Source organism: Alternaria hordeiaustralica (assembly GCF_023758085.1).
Source record: "Alternaria hordeiaustralica strain BMP 2776 chromosome Unknown scaffold_41, whole genome shotgun sequence".
Classification (NCBI taxonomy): Eukaryota; Fungi; Ascomycota; class Dothideomycetes; order Pleosporales; family Pleosporaceae; genus Alternaria; species Alternaria hordeiaustralica.
In genome coordinates, this window is record NW_026056813.1 from 40,393 (window position 1) to 59,888 (window position 19,496).

Below are 19,496 nucleotides of genomic sequence, written 5' to 3' on the forward strand. Positions count from 1 at the left end.
AAACAACCACTATGAGTCTTCCATGAGGCTCTCGATGACCTTGTCCACCTCGTCGATAAGCGCACCGATCGCGTTCTTCCCGTTCTCGATCTTCGCTTTAACAACTGTAATCGATTGGTAGTCGATATGGAAGAAGATGCGGAGATACGCCGGACCGCTGGCTGCGGTACCGTTGACTGCGGTGGTGTTCAAGTTGCGGCTCATGATATACACATCGGTTATTCCCGCCTTGGAGAGATCCTTGGACTGTTTGCTGACAATGATGGAGGCGATATTTTCTGACAGATCTCTTAGCTTTGTTACTTACATGGATGGAGGAAATAGCCAGTGGTGGGATTGCGCGTGCAACACAATCGACTTCAAGTATTGACAACAATACCCTAGAGGAAAGATCGCTCCGAAAAGACTCAAAGACAGTTGTACTTACGAGCCAGCAATAAAACGTTCTTGGCTTCATTAGTGGCGTTCAAGAGACTGCTGGTGTCCCGAAAAGGTTGTAGCAGCTCTAGAATTCGGTACTCGAGGGTATGGTCAGAGACTGGGACGTTGAAGGCCTTGACGGAACTTTGCACTGGGCTATTGAAGGCGGCATCCTGGGGCCGCGGAGGCAGGGAGGAATAGTACTGATTAGGATATGGTGGCGTGTAGGAACTATGTGAGCCCGACATCATGTATATCGACATCGTGGAGTAGAGATTGTGCGCGGGGTAGTGAGAGTCTGGGTACGGTCAACCCTATATTTATATACCCTCGGAACTCTGCGTAACCGCCAAGGTGAGCTAAGAAACTCGCGTGATGGAGTTGGGGCAGTATTTGACCCTTCATTGCTGTCGCAACCTTTGCGGCCGATAATTCACTCCAATCTCTCTTCGCCAAGATGACCACAACATTGACGCCATTGATACCATACCTGCATTCGGTATCACTCAGTCGATTATCACACTGGCAGTAATTAAGCGCTTAGTAAGCTGTTCAATTAATTCTCGGGTGTTTGGTTGGAACCCGGTATACAAAATGGCCGACGAGAGTGGCATTCTACTGTCTACTCTACCACCTTCTAAATACTGTACATCTGTCATCTACCCGGAGAAACTACCTTGGACCATCTCCGCGCAGTAAATAGCTACCATTCCCCTCGTCATCACTAAGTGGCATCAACTCAGCTTTTCTGACGACTCTGAACAGAAACCCCGGATGAAAGACCGCCATGATAACCACCACCGCGAACATGAGCGCCGCATCAAAGACATACAAGTACGCCTCTGTCTGATACACCTTACTTTCTGGCCCCTCGACAAACTCCGCCAGCCGGAAAATGCTCCGCACAACGACAAGCACACTGACACTGTACAAAGCCCACATGTAGCGGCGCCACTTGACATGTGTCCGCCTTGACGTGCTGGTAGGTTCGTTGTTTAACCTTCGATGAAACACCACCGCCATTAGGATGAAGAAGCCGAAAGCAACCAATTGCGTACCCAGTCCTGCGATGACGACGGTGGTTCCAGTCTTGACTCCGTCTGGGTCACCGGAAGCTTGCATCGCCGACCCCATGATCTGACATACAAAGGATCCGATATCGATGATAACGTATATCTTCGTCGTCCAGCGCGGATTCATTACAGCGTGGTGCGTAGCATCGAGAGAGCGAATAAGGCGACCGAGCGTCATGTAGATGGTGGCTGCGAGAAGCGGTGCGGCCGCGAGGATAAGCATGAGTTGAAGGAGATAAGGGCTGCCTTGTCGGATATTCTGTGAGGACCAGGCGCGACCGTAGTAGCCGGCTGCTTCGCCTGTGGATCAAATTATCAGCGATGTGCTTTTAGGCGATGGGGTCAAGCACTGAGGTAACTGACCTACGCAGCCCAGAACGAATGGGATGAAGAACCAACTTCGCAACGGAATGAGCATGATGAGATGCGTCAGGCCGCCGATCGCGAAAAGTATGAGAAATGTGTAGCCGGCGCCTGCTGAGGGCGTGTAAGGGTAAAGATCGAAGTCAGCTTCGCCTCTGGATACTATGTCGTGAGACGCCATTTGGGGGACTGGTATGAAATCTAACGGAATTGCGGTCTAGCAAGCAGCAAATGAAAAGACGATTGTAAAAATGTGAATAGATGCAGAAGATGATGGAGCGAATGAAGATACATTCCAAGACACGACTGCGCGCCGTTACTATATAAACATCTTGACTCGGCACATTTTTCGCATTCAACTCTTTGGTTCTCTTATCTCTCTCAAGCATTACTACAAGAGGCGCAGCGCCGCGCGGCATCTTTTGACACCATGCTTGGTTGTTTCGTGTTGGTCTGTGGGTCGCGTAACGAAAGAGAATACGCGCCGATACGCCTCGCGACACGCGAACACCCTACCACACCCATTCCGTCCGCTCCATTCTGGTAATAGTAACTCTGGATGTTCAATCACCTACATATCTCTTCCTGAGAAGCGTCAGACTCAATGACCAATAGGTTTACTGGAATTTTGGGCAATATGTCAAGATGAGGCTAAACACGAAAGCGGAGTCGACGGCGATATCTTCGCGGGATCTGATGCTAACCTGCGAATGTTGCTGATGCCAGATTTTCTTTGAAGTGGTACTATCGTATACACAGAAATAACGTTGATACAGTTCCGAAAGCAACGGTGACCGAATGCGCCTAGAAGATGGCGATAACTCCAGGTGGACTTCCAATACCACCCCTTACGTGCAATGGAGCACTTGTCATGAAGAAAGTGTACCGGCCCATCTCCTTGCACCTCTCACTGAGCTTCTCAAGATCCCACATCTCGCCGATAGCGGTACCCCAATGAACGAGGAGCCACTCGTGTAGGCACCATCCGTCGGTAAACTTTGGTGGCCATGCTTCAAAAGCGACAGTATCACCAGCGATCGCCGCGAGGTGACGGTCGTAAAGCCAACGTACCGTCTTCTCATTGGCTTGAAGACCAATCGCGACACTATTGTCGCGAGTACCGCTCTTGCGCTCCGCTTCGTTCGCGTTGCTAGTATTGTCAGTCATATCTCTCAAAGTGGTAAGACAACGTACTTATGCCATCTTACGTATCCGCTACGAATCATCATAATATCTCCCTGCTTCAAAGTGGTGCCTTGCCACTTCAGCGTCTCTTCAATCTCCTCGATAGGGATTTCGTGTCTCGATACCGCACTTGGTGCCTTCTTCCCGTTCTTCTCTTCATACCAACTAAGCCAGTCGCAAAGCACACCCCTTCCAACAATGCCACCTCTTTCGCACCACTTGTGCGTACCATTCGTGACGCTGTTGGCTGCCTCTTTATGCGAGAGACCGTTGTAATACATGCCGCTTGCTTGATGCGCGAAATGCTTCAAGCTATCCCACTGAGAACCAGCTTGAGTGTTGATGTGAAGTTCGTCATCGTTCGCGCAGAACTCGGAGAAGTCCGCGAAATCGATTTGCTTTTGCTCGAGTTCTTTTCTGTTGAACCCTGGAAATTGCACATTGTGTAGTTCCCAGTCAAGCTGGATGTGCTCGCCGGTAGTGATCTCTTTGGAGGCCGCTTTCACGACATCCGAGGTGAGAAGGTTGATAGCTGTCGCCTGTTAGATATACGATTGCTGTATGGGGTACAATTTGCTTTACTTCCGACTTCATCCTTTTGCCCGTCTTTGTCAAAGAACCCCCATATGCTGCCCTGTGGCATGCCCTCGACCTTCGGAAGGTCGTCAAACGCCGGGAATTTGTACTCTTGTTTCGCCATAGTCACTGTATCAATACTTTTGCTATCGTAGGTTATAAGATGTTACTCTACAAGACCCCAAAGTCACTTTGGAGAAGCTTGATATATGGGGCATTGTACACCGAGGTCAGTCCGGACCCCGCATCCAACGCTGATCCGCACCATGTGGACGCTTTCTTTGCTGTGGCTTCAATGACGTTGCAAATCATCATTTAGTGCGTCGCGTGAGTGTGCTAGTCATGAGCCGAAGCAGGGTGGTTGGTAGCCGGACCCGCTTCCGAAAGGTGGAGATAATGCTGATTATGGCACGCTTAGGTCATCCCTCCGTCCGGCATCCGAATAAAAGTCCACGCGCGACGGCACCATCGCTTTGCTACGAAGACACCTTTCCAGCGACTACCCAAACTCGCTCAACTATCCTCTATATAACCATCTATTTCATCTTTTCGGTCGCTATGGATAAGCCTGCGCACGCGGCCCAGCATATAGCTCACCTTCTTTGGGGTTTTCCACGGCCTCGTCGGAGAAGGAGCAATGCCCCGCTCCATTTGATTGTACTTCAACAACACCCCACATTAACTTCTTAACGGCAATTTCATCACCTCTTTCCTTGTCAGCGGTTGACAAGTGACAAGCTGCGCTCATGGCTGCACTACAACTGCCAACCAGATTGGTTCCTGGTCGCAAAGGAACGAATCCCACTCCGACGCCGACAATGAGAACGAGACTCGCAACGATGATCACAGATATCATGGCGATGGGAGAATAGCCGCATGTATATCGTACATCTGATGGCACACTATCACCGATCCCATAGAACTAATGTCATCGTCAGCTATCACACTAAGTTCAGAACATGTCCAGGTAAAGAGCCTACCTCTATGGCGGCAAAGAAGATGCTTTGTGATATCATCCAATGTAGCAATCCACTGATTGCCATAAGTGGTATTGCAAACCGATAAGGTAGCGACAAGAAGTAGGTTGATCTTTGCAACCCTCTCGGGGCGCTCGAAACCCTTAAACCCTTTCGAACGTATGAATACGATGACCATTCTTTTCCTAGCAGCATACACGTCAACAGACTGTTGCATGAGAAATAGATGATCGAAAGCACAACCTGTGGCACGTTGGCTATGAGAGTGTTGCCTATTATGGAGTCGACATTGTGTTCACGTGGATACTCGATTAGTGTCCGAGCGTCGATGGCACCAAAACCCAACGCAGCGAGATTGCGAAGGGAGTTACTTTTACCAGATCGGAGATGACGCAACCCGTAGGAAAGAAATCCTCCTACGGTTGCTATCGAGATCAGAAGCCTGGGGGATGTTAACGAATCTTTGCGGATGGTAGAACGACGCGTGCGCACTTACACAGCGAAAGTGCTAATGCGACGGCTTAGACTTGTAGTATCTTTCCATCTATAGATTCGAAGCTTCCATCTCTTCGGTCCGGCAATGAAATTGTTTTTTGCACTCTCGATGTCCTTGGAGGAAGCGAGGCACATATTCCGAGTCCATGGATCCGGCTGTTTCAGGAATGAGAGCACAGCGTCACCCATCGTCATGAGTGGCTGCTCTTTAATGCGAAGAGCCAAATAGAAGATCGATATGGCCTTGATAAGATTCAGCCCTATCACCAGCGACGCGATGGGAATGCTCCAGAGAACTCGACACTTTGAGTCTTTCCTTTCACGCAAACAGTACTGTATGGGGCCTCTCATGTGGGAGAACCCAGACACACTCACGAGGTAGCCAATATCACCTGTTATGGTCCAGTTCCGTGCAGAGCCTCTGATGTCGTCTACTACTGCGTCGCATGACTTGTCCACATCCGTATGGCCCGAACAAATCCACTCGAAAGTATCCTGTGGAAAATATTCCCAAGCACTTGTGAGCGAGTGAGTCCAGAAAACCCCCGAGTTTTCGTTATTCTTGTAGTCGTCGTCTACCCCTTCAGTTTGATTTGCCCATACAATGTCATCAGACTTAGCCACTAAAAGTAGATCGCCTCTATGCGTTTGCAGGGTTGTTGCGTATGCGTCAATGCAATCCAAGTTATCGAGCCTCTCGAACCGGCTTTCTTGGATCCTTTGGTGTATCTCCCTGGTGAAGGCGAAGTCGGAGCCATTGATAGGACTCACACAGCCCAGACATTCAGCGCTGTCAACAAAGTTTTGTCTGACCCCGTAAACTTCGTAACTGTATGCTGCAAGAGACAGATACACGACCGAGTTGTAACTTCACATGTTAGTGTACTATAGGTTCTGGCTTCGACTCAATACTTACAAGAGATGTAGAGGTAGCGACGAGAGCGCTAGGGCTGACCAAAGAAGTACGCGCTTCTTGCTGATGCGACGTAGATTTCGAACGCTTAGGACACCTACATCCATCCATTGGCCTCGAGAGTGGGCGACGTTGATATCCATTCTGGTTGGAGAAGATAGACACTGCATAGCGTAATTCGATGAAGACAACAGAATTGTACTCAACAAGTTGATGATGACATGAAGGACTGCGTTGATCTTACGCGCACGATCACAGTCCCCTCTGAATAATACACCGCTATCAGTATTGGCAGCCCATGCTATAGTGGCGATCAGATTTATGAGAAAGACTATGGAGGCTGCGATCGCGCAGTTGAGGGCGCCGAATCTCCAACCTTTGGTGAATGTATCTCTGGACTTTTTCAAAGGTTCGGAGTGCGGCATCTGCATGTGGGTAAGGTGTTGTAGTTCCGATGCTGTGATATCGTCATCTACCGGATGGCGTTTGCGATGCTTGTACTTTGTAGAGAAGAAGCCGAACATGATGATGAACTCCACGGATTGTATGAGCGTTCTGAAAGATCTCATAGCAGCCATCTATACATATATTTGTACTGGTGTTTGTCCGCCCTGCCAAGACCCACGCCTCGTAAGCAAAATGGGGGCGGCGGAGGATTGTTCATCATTGGTGCTCCCTGGTACCGGTCAGTGTGGTCTCACTCAGCTCATCAGTCCACGTGAAGCCGCCCGGTTTATCGTTACCAGACCTTCTAGTGGTGCCGTCCGCCTAGATCCTGCCACGGCTTTACCGGCTTTAAAAGTTACGCCCAGTCGCAACACAGGTTACGTGTCAGAAGGCGGCTTCGACTCAGATGCACCCTATTTAAGGGAAAAACCGAACACCCTAGAGCCTACATTAGGATAAAAACTTGCAAAGTTAGTAGCCTAACGGCGACGTAGGCTCCTAGGTGTTTAGTTTTTCCCTTGTATAGGGTGGATGCGCTTTTGAAATCAACCAGTCACCTAGTTACACGCTTGCGTTGTTGGTCGAACGGCATGACCTGTCATGTCAATGGTTTGCGACGATCTCGAAGCGCGTCGCTGCTGAGCAGGCGCGACGGGTTGTGCAGATGGCACTAGCTCATGAGGCTCTGTCGGTGTCATTGGTGGTTTGAGGTCTTACTCGAGTGAGATAACAGTTCAGATCGAAGCGAGAGAGATAGTGGCTGTTGATAAGACCTCGTGGTTATCGAACGCAGATGCTGTTGGTGTGACTGCTGGCACGGCGCGTGAGTGGGAAGGGGGCAGACTGTTTTGTATTAGCTCCAATGCTCCGACGCGTCCGCTGGCTAACCCGATGTGGACACCCGGAGCAAAGAGTGAACGCGATAGCTTCTGGCTGGAAACATCGTTGAACACATTGGACTCAGAAGATACAGGATATGTGGCAGGTTTCCAAGATGCGCCGCGCCTTCTAGACGGTCGGTCCAACGCGTCATCAATCCCCAGCCACACTTTCCGCATTTCCGGGCAGGCGTAAGCCAAGCCAACCTACCCCGCCAGCAGCTGGATCGCAAACCTGTGGCTGTTGCTCATACACATCCTTACCTAACTTGCCCCCTCTATACCGTACCATGGCCGAACTAATATCAGGCATCTCGAAGCTCAATCCCTTCGCGAAGAAGGAAGTCGATGATGAGGAGAAGGGCGATTTTGTCGACGCGGGAACTGTAGCGGGCGGCGGTCACGCCGCAAGGCAGTCGCATATCACCAAGGACAAACTACGTGTCAGCGGAGCACTCAAAAGCTTCCTAGTCAAGGAAGGTGTTTTGCAGGAGTCCGAGGCTGGATTGAAAAGTGAAGAGCCGACTACGGCGTTGCGAGAATTGCTCGACAAGAGTCACATCAACGTCCCACCAGAAGCTATCGACAGGAACCATCCACTTCCCGAATACTTCATCAGCTCATCTCATAACACATATCTGATGGCTCATCAACTCTTTGGCGAATCGCATGCTTCTGCGTACGAAATCGCGTTGCATACTGGGTCGCGTTGCGTCGAGATCGACGCCTGGGACAATGACGACAACAAGGAAGAGCCGAAGGTCACGCACGGGTTCACGCTCGTGTCTAACATACCCTTCCGCCAAGTATGTGAGACGATCCGCGATGTCGTTGACAAAGAAGCTGCCAGTGAAAAGAACGCTGCACCTATCATGATCTCCCTAGAGAACCATTGCGACGCGCACGGGCAGCTTCGCCTCGCACAGATCATGCAAGAAGTCCTCGGTCCCCGACTCCTCAGCAAGGCCATCCGCGACAAGGGCACGCGCGAACAAGACGACCCCAGCAAGCATGAGCATGTCACCCTCGCTGAGCTTGGAAACAAAGTTGCGGTCATCGTAGAGTACCATTTGCCGAACGAAGAGGAGAGTAGCAGCAGTGATTCGAGTTCGGACGAAGAGGAACAGAAGCAAGCTCGCCAAGAGTATGATGCGAAAAAGAAGGCTGCTAATGCTGGTACTATTGTCCCTGAACTGGCCGAGCTAGGAGTATATGCTCAATCAGTCAAGCCTGTCAACAACTCTTGGTTCGAAGCGGAGCTTGAGAACGCACCACATCACCAACTCATCAACGTCTCAGAGTCAGGTCTGAAAGCGCATCTTCCCGCCAATAGCGCCAAGATAGCAAGACACAATGCGCACCATTTGATGCGCGTCTACCCCAAAGGAACTCGCATTTCCTCGAAGAATCTTGCGCCGGTACCATTCTGGGGTATTGGCGCCCAGATCTGCGCTCTCAATTGGCAAACCTTTGGCGCAAGCTCACAAATCAACGAAGCGCTCTTTGCCGGCTCTGGTGGCTACGTACTTAAACCAGCTGCGCTACGTGCTGGTGGCTCGGGTAACCTCAGCACCGGACGCCGGAAGAAACTTCGCTTGCACGTTGCTGGCGCTACAGACGTTCCCCTACCCAATGACCGCGAACATGAAGACATCAAGCCTTACCTGACATGCACACTCGTTCATCCTAACGACATGAACAACCTGCCACCAAAGCGCAAGACTGCTCCTTACAAGCCCCACAAATTGACCGGTTTCATGCACAAGGACAACTCGCCCGCAAACGATCCTATCTGGAAAGACGTCCTGGAGTGGGAGTATGAGGATAATGAACTGACATTCCTGCGCCTGTTGATCAAGAGCGATGACAGTTTCTCTCGCAATCCCATCTTCGCCGTTGCCGCGGTGAGACTGATGTACGTTACACCTGGGTGGAATTTCATTAGGATGCTGGATCTTGGCGGACACGAGACCACATGCACATTGCTCGTCAGATTCGAGCAACTAGACCTATAGGAGTGGTGGGCTGGGAGTGAGTATGAGAGTGATGAGCCTGGAGACTGCGGGAGAGGCTGGTTGTGTAAAGTCGCCAAAGTGCGCGAGAAGTTGTGCGGTGACGGAGGAAGATTTTGAGCATTCCATTACTATCCTAAACCTCCTACAGCACCGGATTTAATTCTAAAGAAGTGTTTTCGGTTGCATGCTTCTGCCCCTCGGCATCATAGCCCGAGGTTTTCTCCGAGGCTTGCAGATCTCTGCAGAATCCTGCAGATCCTTGCACTCACGACCCTAGACCCTGAAGGTTCGACTCTGCCAGGACAGTACAGTAGTGAGCACAAAGCCGCTCACTAACACCCGTTAATCTCCACTTGTCGAAACATGCCAAAAAACGCCCGAATGCGAACACGGACGCAAGCACCTTGCTCCCGCGCCAAATTGAGAGATACTTCCGTGGCGCGCCCATCCCGCATGTTAGCTTCGTACCTAGCTCGTGATGTCAGCGCCAGAATCTTGACCCCTACCAGCCCACCCACCCCTCACTACACCAACACGTGTTCGCGCCCGTCCCATATCACCAAGCGATACCTACGCTGCATACGTGCAGAACTCCAGGGGCGGCCCGTCGCGATACAGTGGAAGTGATTATACCACCTACATCTGGTGGTGCGTCGCTGTAGGCTCAGTGAATGCAGGGGATAAAGGGGAAACTCTAATGGAGTGTAAACCTTTGTATACACAATCGAGAGTTCCGCGTGGGTGGGTGGACAGTGAGCGAATCGGAACAACGGCCCAAGCGATAGCTTCTTACTAGCGCACCTACATCGTATGCGTGCACTCACGAACAGGTTTCTGCTTCCCATGGCCTGCCTGATCTGCATGATACCACACTTCTATGCGCATGGGGTCCCATAGCGCGGGTGATGGACGGTCCAGCCTGAACGGTGAAAAAGCAAAAGCGCAGGAAAAGCATGCATGCACCGATTGGGTCAACAGTCTTGCTGCTGTGAGCGCTACAGGCGATACCTTCGTTTAAACATTAGAGTGCGCAACGCGACCTATTACAACTTGTACTGCAGTGAAATACTCCGAGAAGGAAAAGATGTGCTGGACCAAATACTCAGACCTTTTCTCCGCTACTGGATCCGTCCTTTTCGGTTTCCGCAACATACCCCTCTTTCGCTTCTCGATCTCGAATAACGACTTCGTGGCCTGGAGTGATGCCTTCTTGCTCCAGGATATGGTTTGGTACTACCGCGCCCTCCTCGGCACGATTGTAATTGGTGTCTGTCATGTGATAGAATCCCAGGTAGTAGAAACTCGCGATACCCATCAAGTAAAATAGCAAGATGCCGCCTGCCTCGGCGATGAACGGGATTTTGATGCTGTCGAGGCCGAAGCAGATTGCTTCTCCTGCGCCGAGCACGCCGCGAAAGACGCCGACATAATGTGTGAGCTTCTGGGGGGAGTTCGTGAGGGCACCAATCCAGTAGTAGACTATGTTGTGCCACAACTGTGAGAAGACCCAGTTTAGCATAAAAAGGAAAAACACCCAACCGAATTTGAGCTCGTCCCAGTCTGTAGGGTTGGTGGGCGGATTGTTGCGATCATAGTTACGGGTGCGAATCTAGATAATGTTAGCACGCAATGGTGGGTGATCGACTTCGAGGCATACCATTTCCCAAACCCACGCAATTACTAGAGGTATACACACGCCAGTCAGACCGATGAGTCCGCGCTTGCGACGACCCCACCCAGGGTAGTCAAGAACATACTGCAAGATCCATCCTGCTGGTATTTGCATAACGACAGCAATGAACGAAAGCAGTGAACGGGTGCGGAGGTTGTTATTGAAGGCTATGAACGTGTGAGCGTTATATTGACGAGTGCTCGAAGACATACCATTGACCGATCCACTGTATACCAAGAATCCCTCAGCTGGCAAGAACGCGGGTAACATCATGAGAAGGACAGGGTCGGTGAAGACCCGCAGGTTGGATCTCAACTCCTCCCAAGCTCCTCTTGGTCGATCAACAGCAACGACAGAGCCATCATCTCTGGTGAGCTTGTGTGGCCGAAGCAAAGCCAGACATAGCAGACCGCCGATGACCATAATCGTGATGAAGGCGATATACACTGATCGCGGTACGCCAGCAACAGTGTCCGATTTTCTGTTGATGATGACCGGAATGATGCCACTAATGACGGACCCGAGCGCTTGCATGTTCATCAAGATGGTCGCATAAGACCCCTTTTCTCTTTCTTCCGGATATCCTGTCGCAACATAGCCCGCAGTGATAAAGACCATACCTGCGCCAATGCCGATGATAGGGCCAGCGGCATAAGGGTAGCCCGTCTTACCCGTCTCATCGTAATACCAGAGAGACCCAACGTACACAGCGTAGGTCTGGACGCCAATGCACATTGTCAGACCGGGCCCGAGCTTATTCAGGATTGAGCCGCCAAAAGAGGACGAGAAGAACCAAACTGCTGTATGATCAGTATGCGTCGTCCTCTTAGATTGTGAATGATCGTGTACCTGCACATAATGTCGCATTTACAACCTGAACTACTTGCGCTGAGTCCGGCTTCCCACCACCAGCTCCAAGAAGGTTGAGCGCAACGTAGATGCCCGCTGAAGAGCCAACACCGAGACCAGCAATCAGCATCTGCACCCACGGTCCATGGTAACGAAACTGGGGGAGGGCCAGGAACCCCATGACGTCGCACGTCAGCTCTTCCGGACAGAACAACGCAATGCAAAGGCAAGATGGAAGAAGGATGGATAACTTCAGGTGCGGAGGTGAACGTTACACTAACAAACAGACGGGCCGAGGAGGCGTGCGAAGGGTTTAAACTTTAAGCCATCCATGACTGCGCCTCGATGAGAACCATAAGAATCAAGAGTGGGCGCAAAGCGCTAACCAACAGCACAAACTCACACCCTCAGTACGAGGCGACCAAGGGCTGGATGCAGCGTCCACCGATAGATAGTACCACGTCAGAAACCGCCAGGGTCCTGACGCATGGTGTTCAAGGCCCCATGCATTCATCTGGCTTCTTTTGGCATTAATCTTCGTTAGCATCCAAGTGGCTTCGAAAGCTAATGCGCAGTGTGCTTACCGACGAACCAAAACTCCGTGATAGCGGCTGGCCAGATGCTAGCGTCAGGTTCCCGTACTGGGCTAGCTGACTCGCTAGGGGCGGCCCTCAACCCGTGAAGAGAGCTGGTGGCCTAGGCCAAGGAAAAAGAAATTGGAGAGCGTTGGAGTGCATTGGAGGTGCATTGGAGAACTCAAGTCCCGTGCTGAGCGCTGCACCTCACGGGAAAAGGAAGTTGGGGTTGCTGTGTGAAGACAGGGCTTAGGTGGAGAAGAGCATGCACATGCATGAGCAGATTTGTGACAGAATGTGCAAGCTTTCGGAAAATTGAGTTGTGGTGCGTTTGACGTTGCATAAAGTTGCTGAAACTGGGTTCATTAACGCTCCGAGAGCTGCTCCACCGTGGAGTGCGCTACGCAGCCGCCGTCAGCAAAACTACGACACCGAGCGTACGGATCCGATTGTCACGAAGGCACTCGTGTCCAATGCGATGGAATCCCACAGACGGGCCGGCCCTCTGGCTGCCGTTGAATTAATCCCAGACCTGCCGACAACTCACGTTAATGCGCTTGGTTCCCATATAGCCCTTCCACTTCTTGTAAGTCTTCTCTTCAGCTGCCGTAGAACCAGGTGTGCCAGCTGGCCAGTTTGCAAGGTAATCTGGGCATGTGCTTGGTATTGAACGCGCCATCGCATGCCAAGCCCAACGAGCGTTGCCAGTGAGATGCACAACGTCGCCACTGTGGACTCGAATCGCAACGCTTCGTGGAGCATTCTCACCTTCCCCGTCATCTTCCCCTCGAGCCATGATGAAGATTCCATCGCATCCGACGCTGAAGCTCGCTAGCGCACGTTGACACTGCTCGCTGACGTCGCGATGCACAGGCATGAAATCCTTGGCTGAGTACATCAAAACCACGCCAGATTCAGGCCGGATATGTGGGAAAAGACCCGTCACAAGCGTTGATAGATCTTCTGGAAATGGCGTCGCATGCTTTGCGTAACTACGCGTTGGCCAATCGTATTGCTCGCCGAGGGTCAGCCAACGAAGCTTGGTGTACAAGAATTGCTCGTTGTTCAGAGATTTCAACTTGTCCGGAAGCTTTGGGGTCAGGCAGTCATCCGGATCTGACCGTTGGCGAAGGAAGAAGGAACTATCAAACCGCAGTCCATCTGACGTTGGTTTCGGGGGGTATGGTATGTCATAGTCCGCCTGGAGGTTGATCTTATGGCCTGGATCTGCTAGGTCTCTGTGCATCAGACATGACGTGAAAAGAACTTGCGTCTCAGGTGGGAGGAGCCCAGAGATGACTTGAAGGCCGGGGAAGTCACGATGCTCGAAGATCTGTGCGTCTTGTGCAGGTACAGAGAGTGGTTTGCCCCTTGCATACGCCTGGCAAGCAGCGTCAATCTGAGCCGCTGGGATGATGCCTGCGGGGCGCCAGATATCTTTGCGTTCTTCACTGAACTCATCGCGTTTACTAAGATCGAATATGTTTGGATCGGTATCAAGGTCGGCCTTGCGCATGCTTTGATATCGCCAATGCTCTTTCTGAATAAATTGTGGCGGGGTAGCATGGGTGTCATGATGCACCGAGCCCTTCTGCCATGATCGTCAGCCAGACCCGTTTAATTCGAAAGGGTGACATACGAACACGCTCAGTGGCATCCGTAGACAGATCCATAGCCGCGGCAGGACGGTAGAGGTATGGCCGGGCGAGGGGGCGTATCGGCACCTGGATCAATTGAAGCTTCCTTAATGGGAAATACAGCCGTTCCAGAAGTCGCATCAATTGCGATCGATCGCAGAGAGTTCGCAGAGATAAGGTCAATACACGGGCTGCACGAGTAGCATCACGAGTGGCCAGACGGCCAGACCCAAGAAAAGATCGAGTGAAAGTCGGCCCGTGCGGCGGCTTATCGATAAGCTGTCTAGCGTCTTCCGCAATTGTCCGTCCACGCCGGCGGGTAAAGAAGTCAAAACATGCCACAAGCACATTCGAGAAGGCGCTCTATGTTTGTCGCCATAGTCTGCTAACTAATCAGTAAAGTTTCTCTTCGATCTATCGAGGAGATTAGGATGCTCTCACTCGCCACTTTCGACCCACACGGCGAAGTGCGACTCACAATTCACAATCTGGCATCATGGCCGACTGCGGGAAGTCAGCCTCGAGGCCTTTGAGAATACATCTTCGTGCGGAAGGTGGATTTATACGAGGATGTATGCATTTTCAATTCAGCCGCATAGTTACCAACGCGCTTGAAACCCTCGTAAAACCTAACTCTCTTTTGATGGAGACGAATGCGACATGACTAGTGACATGATAGTGTAGGTATTTGGCAGACCTTATGAAAGAAGTACCTCTAAGCATTTCCGTGGAATGGACATATAACGCAACAGCTTCTTGCGACTACTAGGGCATTCTTCCTCAATCTGATGCGACAAACACATGTTCCGGGTAGCTACGCAAATAACGTACCGACAAAAAGCCCGTGTAGCCAGTGTAGCCAGTGCTACCATGCCCATATCGTAATCCACGTCTGACACCCGTCGAAATATCCATTTCCAACAAGATATGCCAAAGACAGCGATGGGGCCCCTCGAGCAACGCATCTTTAATCTCCTTTGGCCACACCGACCTCCTACAAAAGACGATGCGGATATGAACCGACAGATCGAGATAGTCGCTAGTAAGCATCGAAGCCCCAACTACGGTCGTCGCTCTGACATTTACCCAACAGACAACCTCGCATTTATCGTTCGCTGGACTCTCACACCCATCGGTCATGAAGTAGATTTTGTGGTATCGATTCCGGTTGCGCTGGAAACTGTGCTGGCCGTCTATATACATGCGTGCGGAAGAAGCGAACGTATTCTTAGTGCATCAGCGGATACAGGCGAGTGTATTATTGGGGAGTTGGAAGAAGCCATTAGTAGCTTTATGGCTGAGCATGGCTTGTAGTCGTGCCGATGGGTATCGTTCGACGTGTGTGATGGTAGCGCGTGAAACTTGTGGACTAAGGAGCTGAGATGTGAGACATCAGCATGATTTCGGGTGCTGGGGCAAAAGTGGTCTATGTATACATGAGCGTTAGTACATGGCGCATGAAAGCTGTGAGATTGTAGATGGGAGTGGCGGGTGTACTAGGGACAGGTAGCTGCTACGAAGTCGAGCTACATAGGTACTTGTGAGGCGCTTCATGTCTTGTGATAGGTACCTCGATCTTTATGGACTGGATCGCGAGCCCTCAACGTGAAGCGCAGTCGTCATGGCGGGACGACGGCTTTTCCGTGAGGATGATTGTACGAGTAGTTGGAATGGGCGCGGTGGTGTAGATGCGAGTCTTCGTTCAGTGTCGACAACGATCTTGATATCGATCCGCAAAAGGTACCGGTGTTGACGCTTCGTAATTTGGTAGGCATCACAGCAATGTAGTGGTTCCATGAGAAGAAGGCTCCAATGCAATGTGATCGGGACAAGGCTGGAGCGCGTAGCAAAACAGCCCAACGCGGCACAGCCTCGCGTATGGGGGCCACAATACCATTGCGACCAACAAAACAACGGCGCTAGGCAGCCACGCGTAGGCATTGTGACACACAAAAATCTAGACGCATTCTTCTCTACCGATATACCGCAAGCTAACAAGTAACGCAAAGCACAGCTTTTAGTCCCTAATACCACGTCGCTCTACCCTCAACCAAACGTCCGGTGTCATGTCGCTCATACACATGGTTCGTATACATAAAGGGTGCTGAAGGAAGCTTCACACTACCTCACCCCATTCAGCCGCTTCTCAGACGCCGCCACTCCGTTCGTCCTTGCCCTCCGTTGCTCCGCTTCATCCTCGTAAACCTCGAATGCTACGACGCATGTGCACGCCGCGGCGGACGATTCACGGGCACCTCCGTCCCGTATATTTTCGGTCAATTCGACCGCGTACGAGTTTGTGAGAAGCCTGACAACCTGGGGGGAATCGACGGGGAGAGAGCATGCTTCGCTCAGTTTGCGGTGGCGCGTACAACCCGTGTGGTATACAGGAGGCTCGACTATGAGAGGTCAGTACCTTCTGAGTCGAACCGGTGGTAGGTCACTGTTACCTCCGTTCGTTTCAGTGTTGGTCTGGTGTTCTTCTGTGTTGGCCCACATCCCAACAAAGGTCAGGTCACTACTATGAGTCCTGACAGCAGTACCAGTAGATCTGTTACCGTTTGCTTGGGCAGTGCCGTGCTGATGAAGTGATGATGAGAGAGGTTCTTGGGCATTCTGCTGAGAAGAGCCAAGGGTAGCCACGGCCGAATTCACGGCCACTGGTGCCGAGGAAGCCATCTTGTTCAGTCAAGCAGTAGTATAGTTGTAGAAGGTTTGTCAACTACATTCCAACAGCCGCCCGCAAGGTGCTACTTATACTTTGGCTGCCATGCCATTTGCTAGGGTGTAGTGAGCCAGTCTACGCGTGTGAGACAAGTGCTAGTTGCGCAGCGCCTCAAGCAGAACTTTGACAGACAGCACATAGCCAGGATGACTCGAATCACTCACTTCATCTCTCATTCGCAATGCCGCTTAGCCGTATCTAGAAGGTTTTCTTACTTGCCTCGTTTGCGCGGAAGCGGGAAGATAGCCACTGCATGCTCTTGTACCCATGGGGCAAGAGTAGAAGGACCCCTAACCCGGGGTGGGAGCGTGGCTGTGGATACTGCGATCCCACTAGCTGTTCGGATTGGAAGACCCCCTGATCATGGCAGTTACAGCCAGCTTCCGCGGTCAAACCAGACGCGAGATCCGTGGGGCTAAAAACGGGCTCAGGGCACGTTCTCCCACTGGACGGTACGATCTGGCCGCGGATGTAGTGCCGACTAGGCAGTGAGACCATTTGTATACAGCCTGGTGGTGCATAGAGCAGGGATCGGCGTACCGAGGATCACAAGCAGAAGAGGCGGTCGAGGTCGCCGGTCTGCTCACATCGGCCTTGTCGGGTGTTCACGAAATACGGCCCGGGTAACCCGCTTCGACACAAGAAGTGGCACCGGACCAGAGTTACACAGCTTTCCCGACCCGAAGTCGCTGCTTATTACTTGCTGGCCATCCGACCTCCTGAACTTTGGATGATGAGTGGCGGTTTTTTTTTTCGATCACTAGAACTCTTTTGACTGTCTTTCGGAGGTGGGTTCATGCCACTTCCTCTAGAAACGAGGGTTCGGTGTTACGTTGCATGAGGGGGTTGAGGGTTTGTCCCAGGCACGCTTGTGCCTTAGGATCCGACCCTAGGTGGTATAGATAAGGGACCTGATAAGCGAGTGACGAGAACAACAGCTCGAAGAAGCCGCTTCCCCGAGATATCTACACCATTCAGTAGTAAGCACCATCAGGGAGAGAAGCCGATGCGAAGACAATGCAAGGGTGCCATCAAGTCTGTAAGCCCTGTTCAGCCTTGACGGTCCAAACAGGAAGGAAGGGATGCAAACCCGCTTCCCCGACAATTTCGAAGTGCGCAACAGCGTCATCCCACACTTTCGTCATCCCGTAATGTTACCCAGATGCATCACTGCCCTGGTGCCGTGACACGCACAGCCCTGCCGATTCCGCGCGAGGCAGTGTGTCCACATCAGCCTAATTCTCGGTCGCATTGCCTACCGATCAGCTTCCCAAATCTCTCGACCCGCTGCAAAGCGTCAAAATGGTATGAGTGTAGGAAGATTTATTCACAGCAAAATTCATACACAAGCGCAGCGGGGAAACAGGGGACGGCAAGTCCTTTGGCGGCCGAACGCTCGTCGCTCGTCGCACAAGCTATCATAAAAGCTGTTGCAATTATCTCCTTCGGGATTTCTAGCTCAGTAAAACGCAAGATTGAAGTTGCGCACACTCAGGATGAAGTTGAGAGTATTGCGCATCACCAGTCCGCACGCCAACGGTTTGGTAGACCAAAACTCTCAAGCAGGTGACTGCAAGGTTGAGGCTGGCTGAATGTCCTTCCACCGAAAGTTGTTGGAAGCTTCTAGAAGGCTGTCGGTTGTGGAAGCGGCAAGGCGTTACTTCTTCAGGCCCACGCGACGACCCCAGGCGCAGTGCTGGGGTGAGATCGACGACAAGATCATCGGCGAAAAGCGCTTTCCTCTACACAGCTGAAGATCCAAAGGCTCTTATGTGCATGATCCGTGCTGCTGCTATGAAATGGGTGCCATGGTCGGTAATCGAAAGTCTAACAGTCGCAACTGTAAGCGCTTCCCCTGCATCTGCCTGCATGAAGTGTGGCAGGCAATTTATCTGGTTGGATGTGAAGAAGCCGGAAGCGCGAAGCCCAAATCTCTCTCGCGTCCGTCCAACCCCCCGTTTGCAGTTCAGTTTCCCTAGAATGAATGTGCATATTCGATCATGGGTGACAATGCATTGTGTGGCTGTGGCATATCCGCAGCGCAGCAAACTCGCCACTGATTCTGCATTACCGTGCGACAGATGACTCAAGCCGCACATTACTGCGCAGCTGCGCATGAATCCCCGGAAGATCGAGGCGTCTCGTATGCAGTTCTATTCTGCCGCGTTTCTTCAAGACCGTGGTGCTTCAGCTCTGCTGGTAAGGCTCCGCGGAGAGTGTCTGAGCTAAGTTTACGGTGTTTTTTACGCTGGCAGCAGCGTAGGAGGAATAGTACCTCGAATCCGAAGAGGCTTGGTGTGTTTCGAATCTTATTGGAATCTCAACTGCCAGACAGGGATATGGCCATTGCTGTATGATTTGCTGGCCGAATGCAGCAACGGATCGAGGTTTCTTAACTTGCGCGCGTTTTCTTTACACACCGCTATGTCAAGCCAAGGATCTAAGCGTCGTTGAACAGCCTTCTGCATGTTGGCTAGGCCTGTGCAGTCGACGCTAGATCACCGGGCTGACCATAACCGGAAATTTCGTGGAATATGTCTGCCACGTGCTGTACGATGTAAGACGGAGCTGAAGGTGAGATTGAAGATTGGACATTGTAATGCGGAGATGCAATATCTTCCCCTATGACCAGCATCGCGTTGCGGTTGCGATACTCGCCATGAACTATGATGTTCTCGTCCCGACCTTCAATATAA

General features: G+C 51.5%; 5 protein-coding genes across 5 annotated transcripts; 1 reads left to right on the forward strand and 4 right to left on the reverse strand.

The window, feature by feature from the left end:
* Positions 1 to 9: 9 nt before the first annotated feature.
* On the reverse strand, positions 10 to 2,037 carry J4E84_010430 (uncharacterized protein; the record flags this gene model as incomplete). Its single annotated transcript, XM_049392985.1, has 4 exons — positions 10 to 278; positions 428 to 651; positions 1,097 to 1,793; positions 1,857 to 2,037. The coding sequence occupies 4 exons, from the start codon at positions 2,035 to 2,037 to the stop codon at positions 10 to 12; spliced, it is 1,371 nt and encodes a 456-aa protein (XP_049239244.1).
* Positions 2,038 to 2,660: 623 nt separating this feature from the next.
* J4E84_010431 (uncharacterized protein) lies at positions 2,661 to 3,741 on the reverse strand (the record flags this gene model as incomplete). Its single annotated transcript, XM_049392986.1, has 3 exons — positions 2,661 to 3,006; positions 3,051 to 3,573; positions 3,624 to 3,741. 3 exons carry the CDS (start codon positions 3,739 to 3,741, stop codon positions 2,661 to 2,663), a joined length of 987 nt encoding a protein of 328 aa, XP_049239245.1.
* Positions 3,742 to 7,617: 3,876 nt separating this feature from the next.
* On the forward strand, positions 7,618 to 9,342 carry J4E84_010432 (uncharacterized protein; the record flags this gene model as incomplete). The annotated part of the gene is made up of 1 exon (XM_049392987.1): positions 7,618 to 9,342. The coding sequence occupies one exon, from the start codon at positions 7,618 to 7,620 to the stop codon at positions 9,340 to 9,342; it is 1,725 nt and encodes a 574-aa protein (XP_049239246.1).
* Positions 9,343 to 10,444: 1,102 nt separating this feature from the next.
* J4E84_010433 (uncharacterized protein) lies at positions 10,445 to 12,044 on the reverse strand (the record flags this gene model as incomplete). The annotated part of the gene is made up of 4 exons (XM_049392988.1): positions 10,445 to 10,951; positions 11,000 to 11,181; positions 11,227 to 11,811; positions 11,864 to 12,044. 4 exons carry the CDS (start codon positions 12,042 to 12,044, stop codon positions 10,445 to 10,447), a joined length of 1,455 nt encoding a protein of 484 aa, XP_049239247.1.
* A 914-nt stretch (positions 12,045 to 12,958) lies between these two features.
* Positions 12,959 to 14,111, reverse strand: J4E84_010434 (uncharacterized protein; the record flags this gene model as incomplete). The annotated part of the gene is made up of 2 exons (XM_049392989.1): positions 12,959 to 14,029; positions 14,082 to 14,111. The coding sequence occupies 2 exons, from the start codon at positions 14,109 to 14,111 to the stop codon at positions 12,959 to 12,961; spliced, it is 1,101 nt and encodes a 366-aa protein (XP_049239248.1).
* Between the last annotated feature and the right edge of the window lie 5,385 nt (positions 14,112 to 19,496).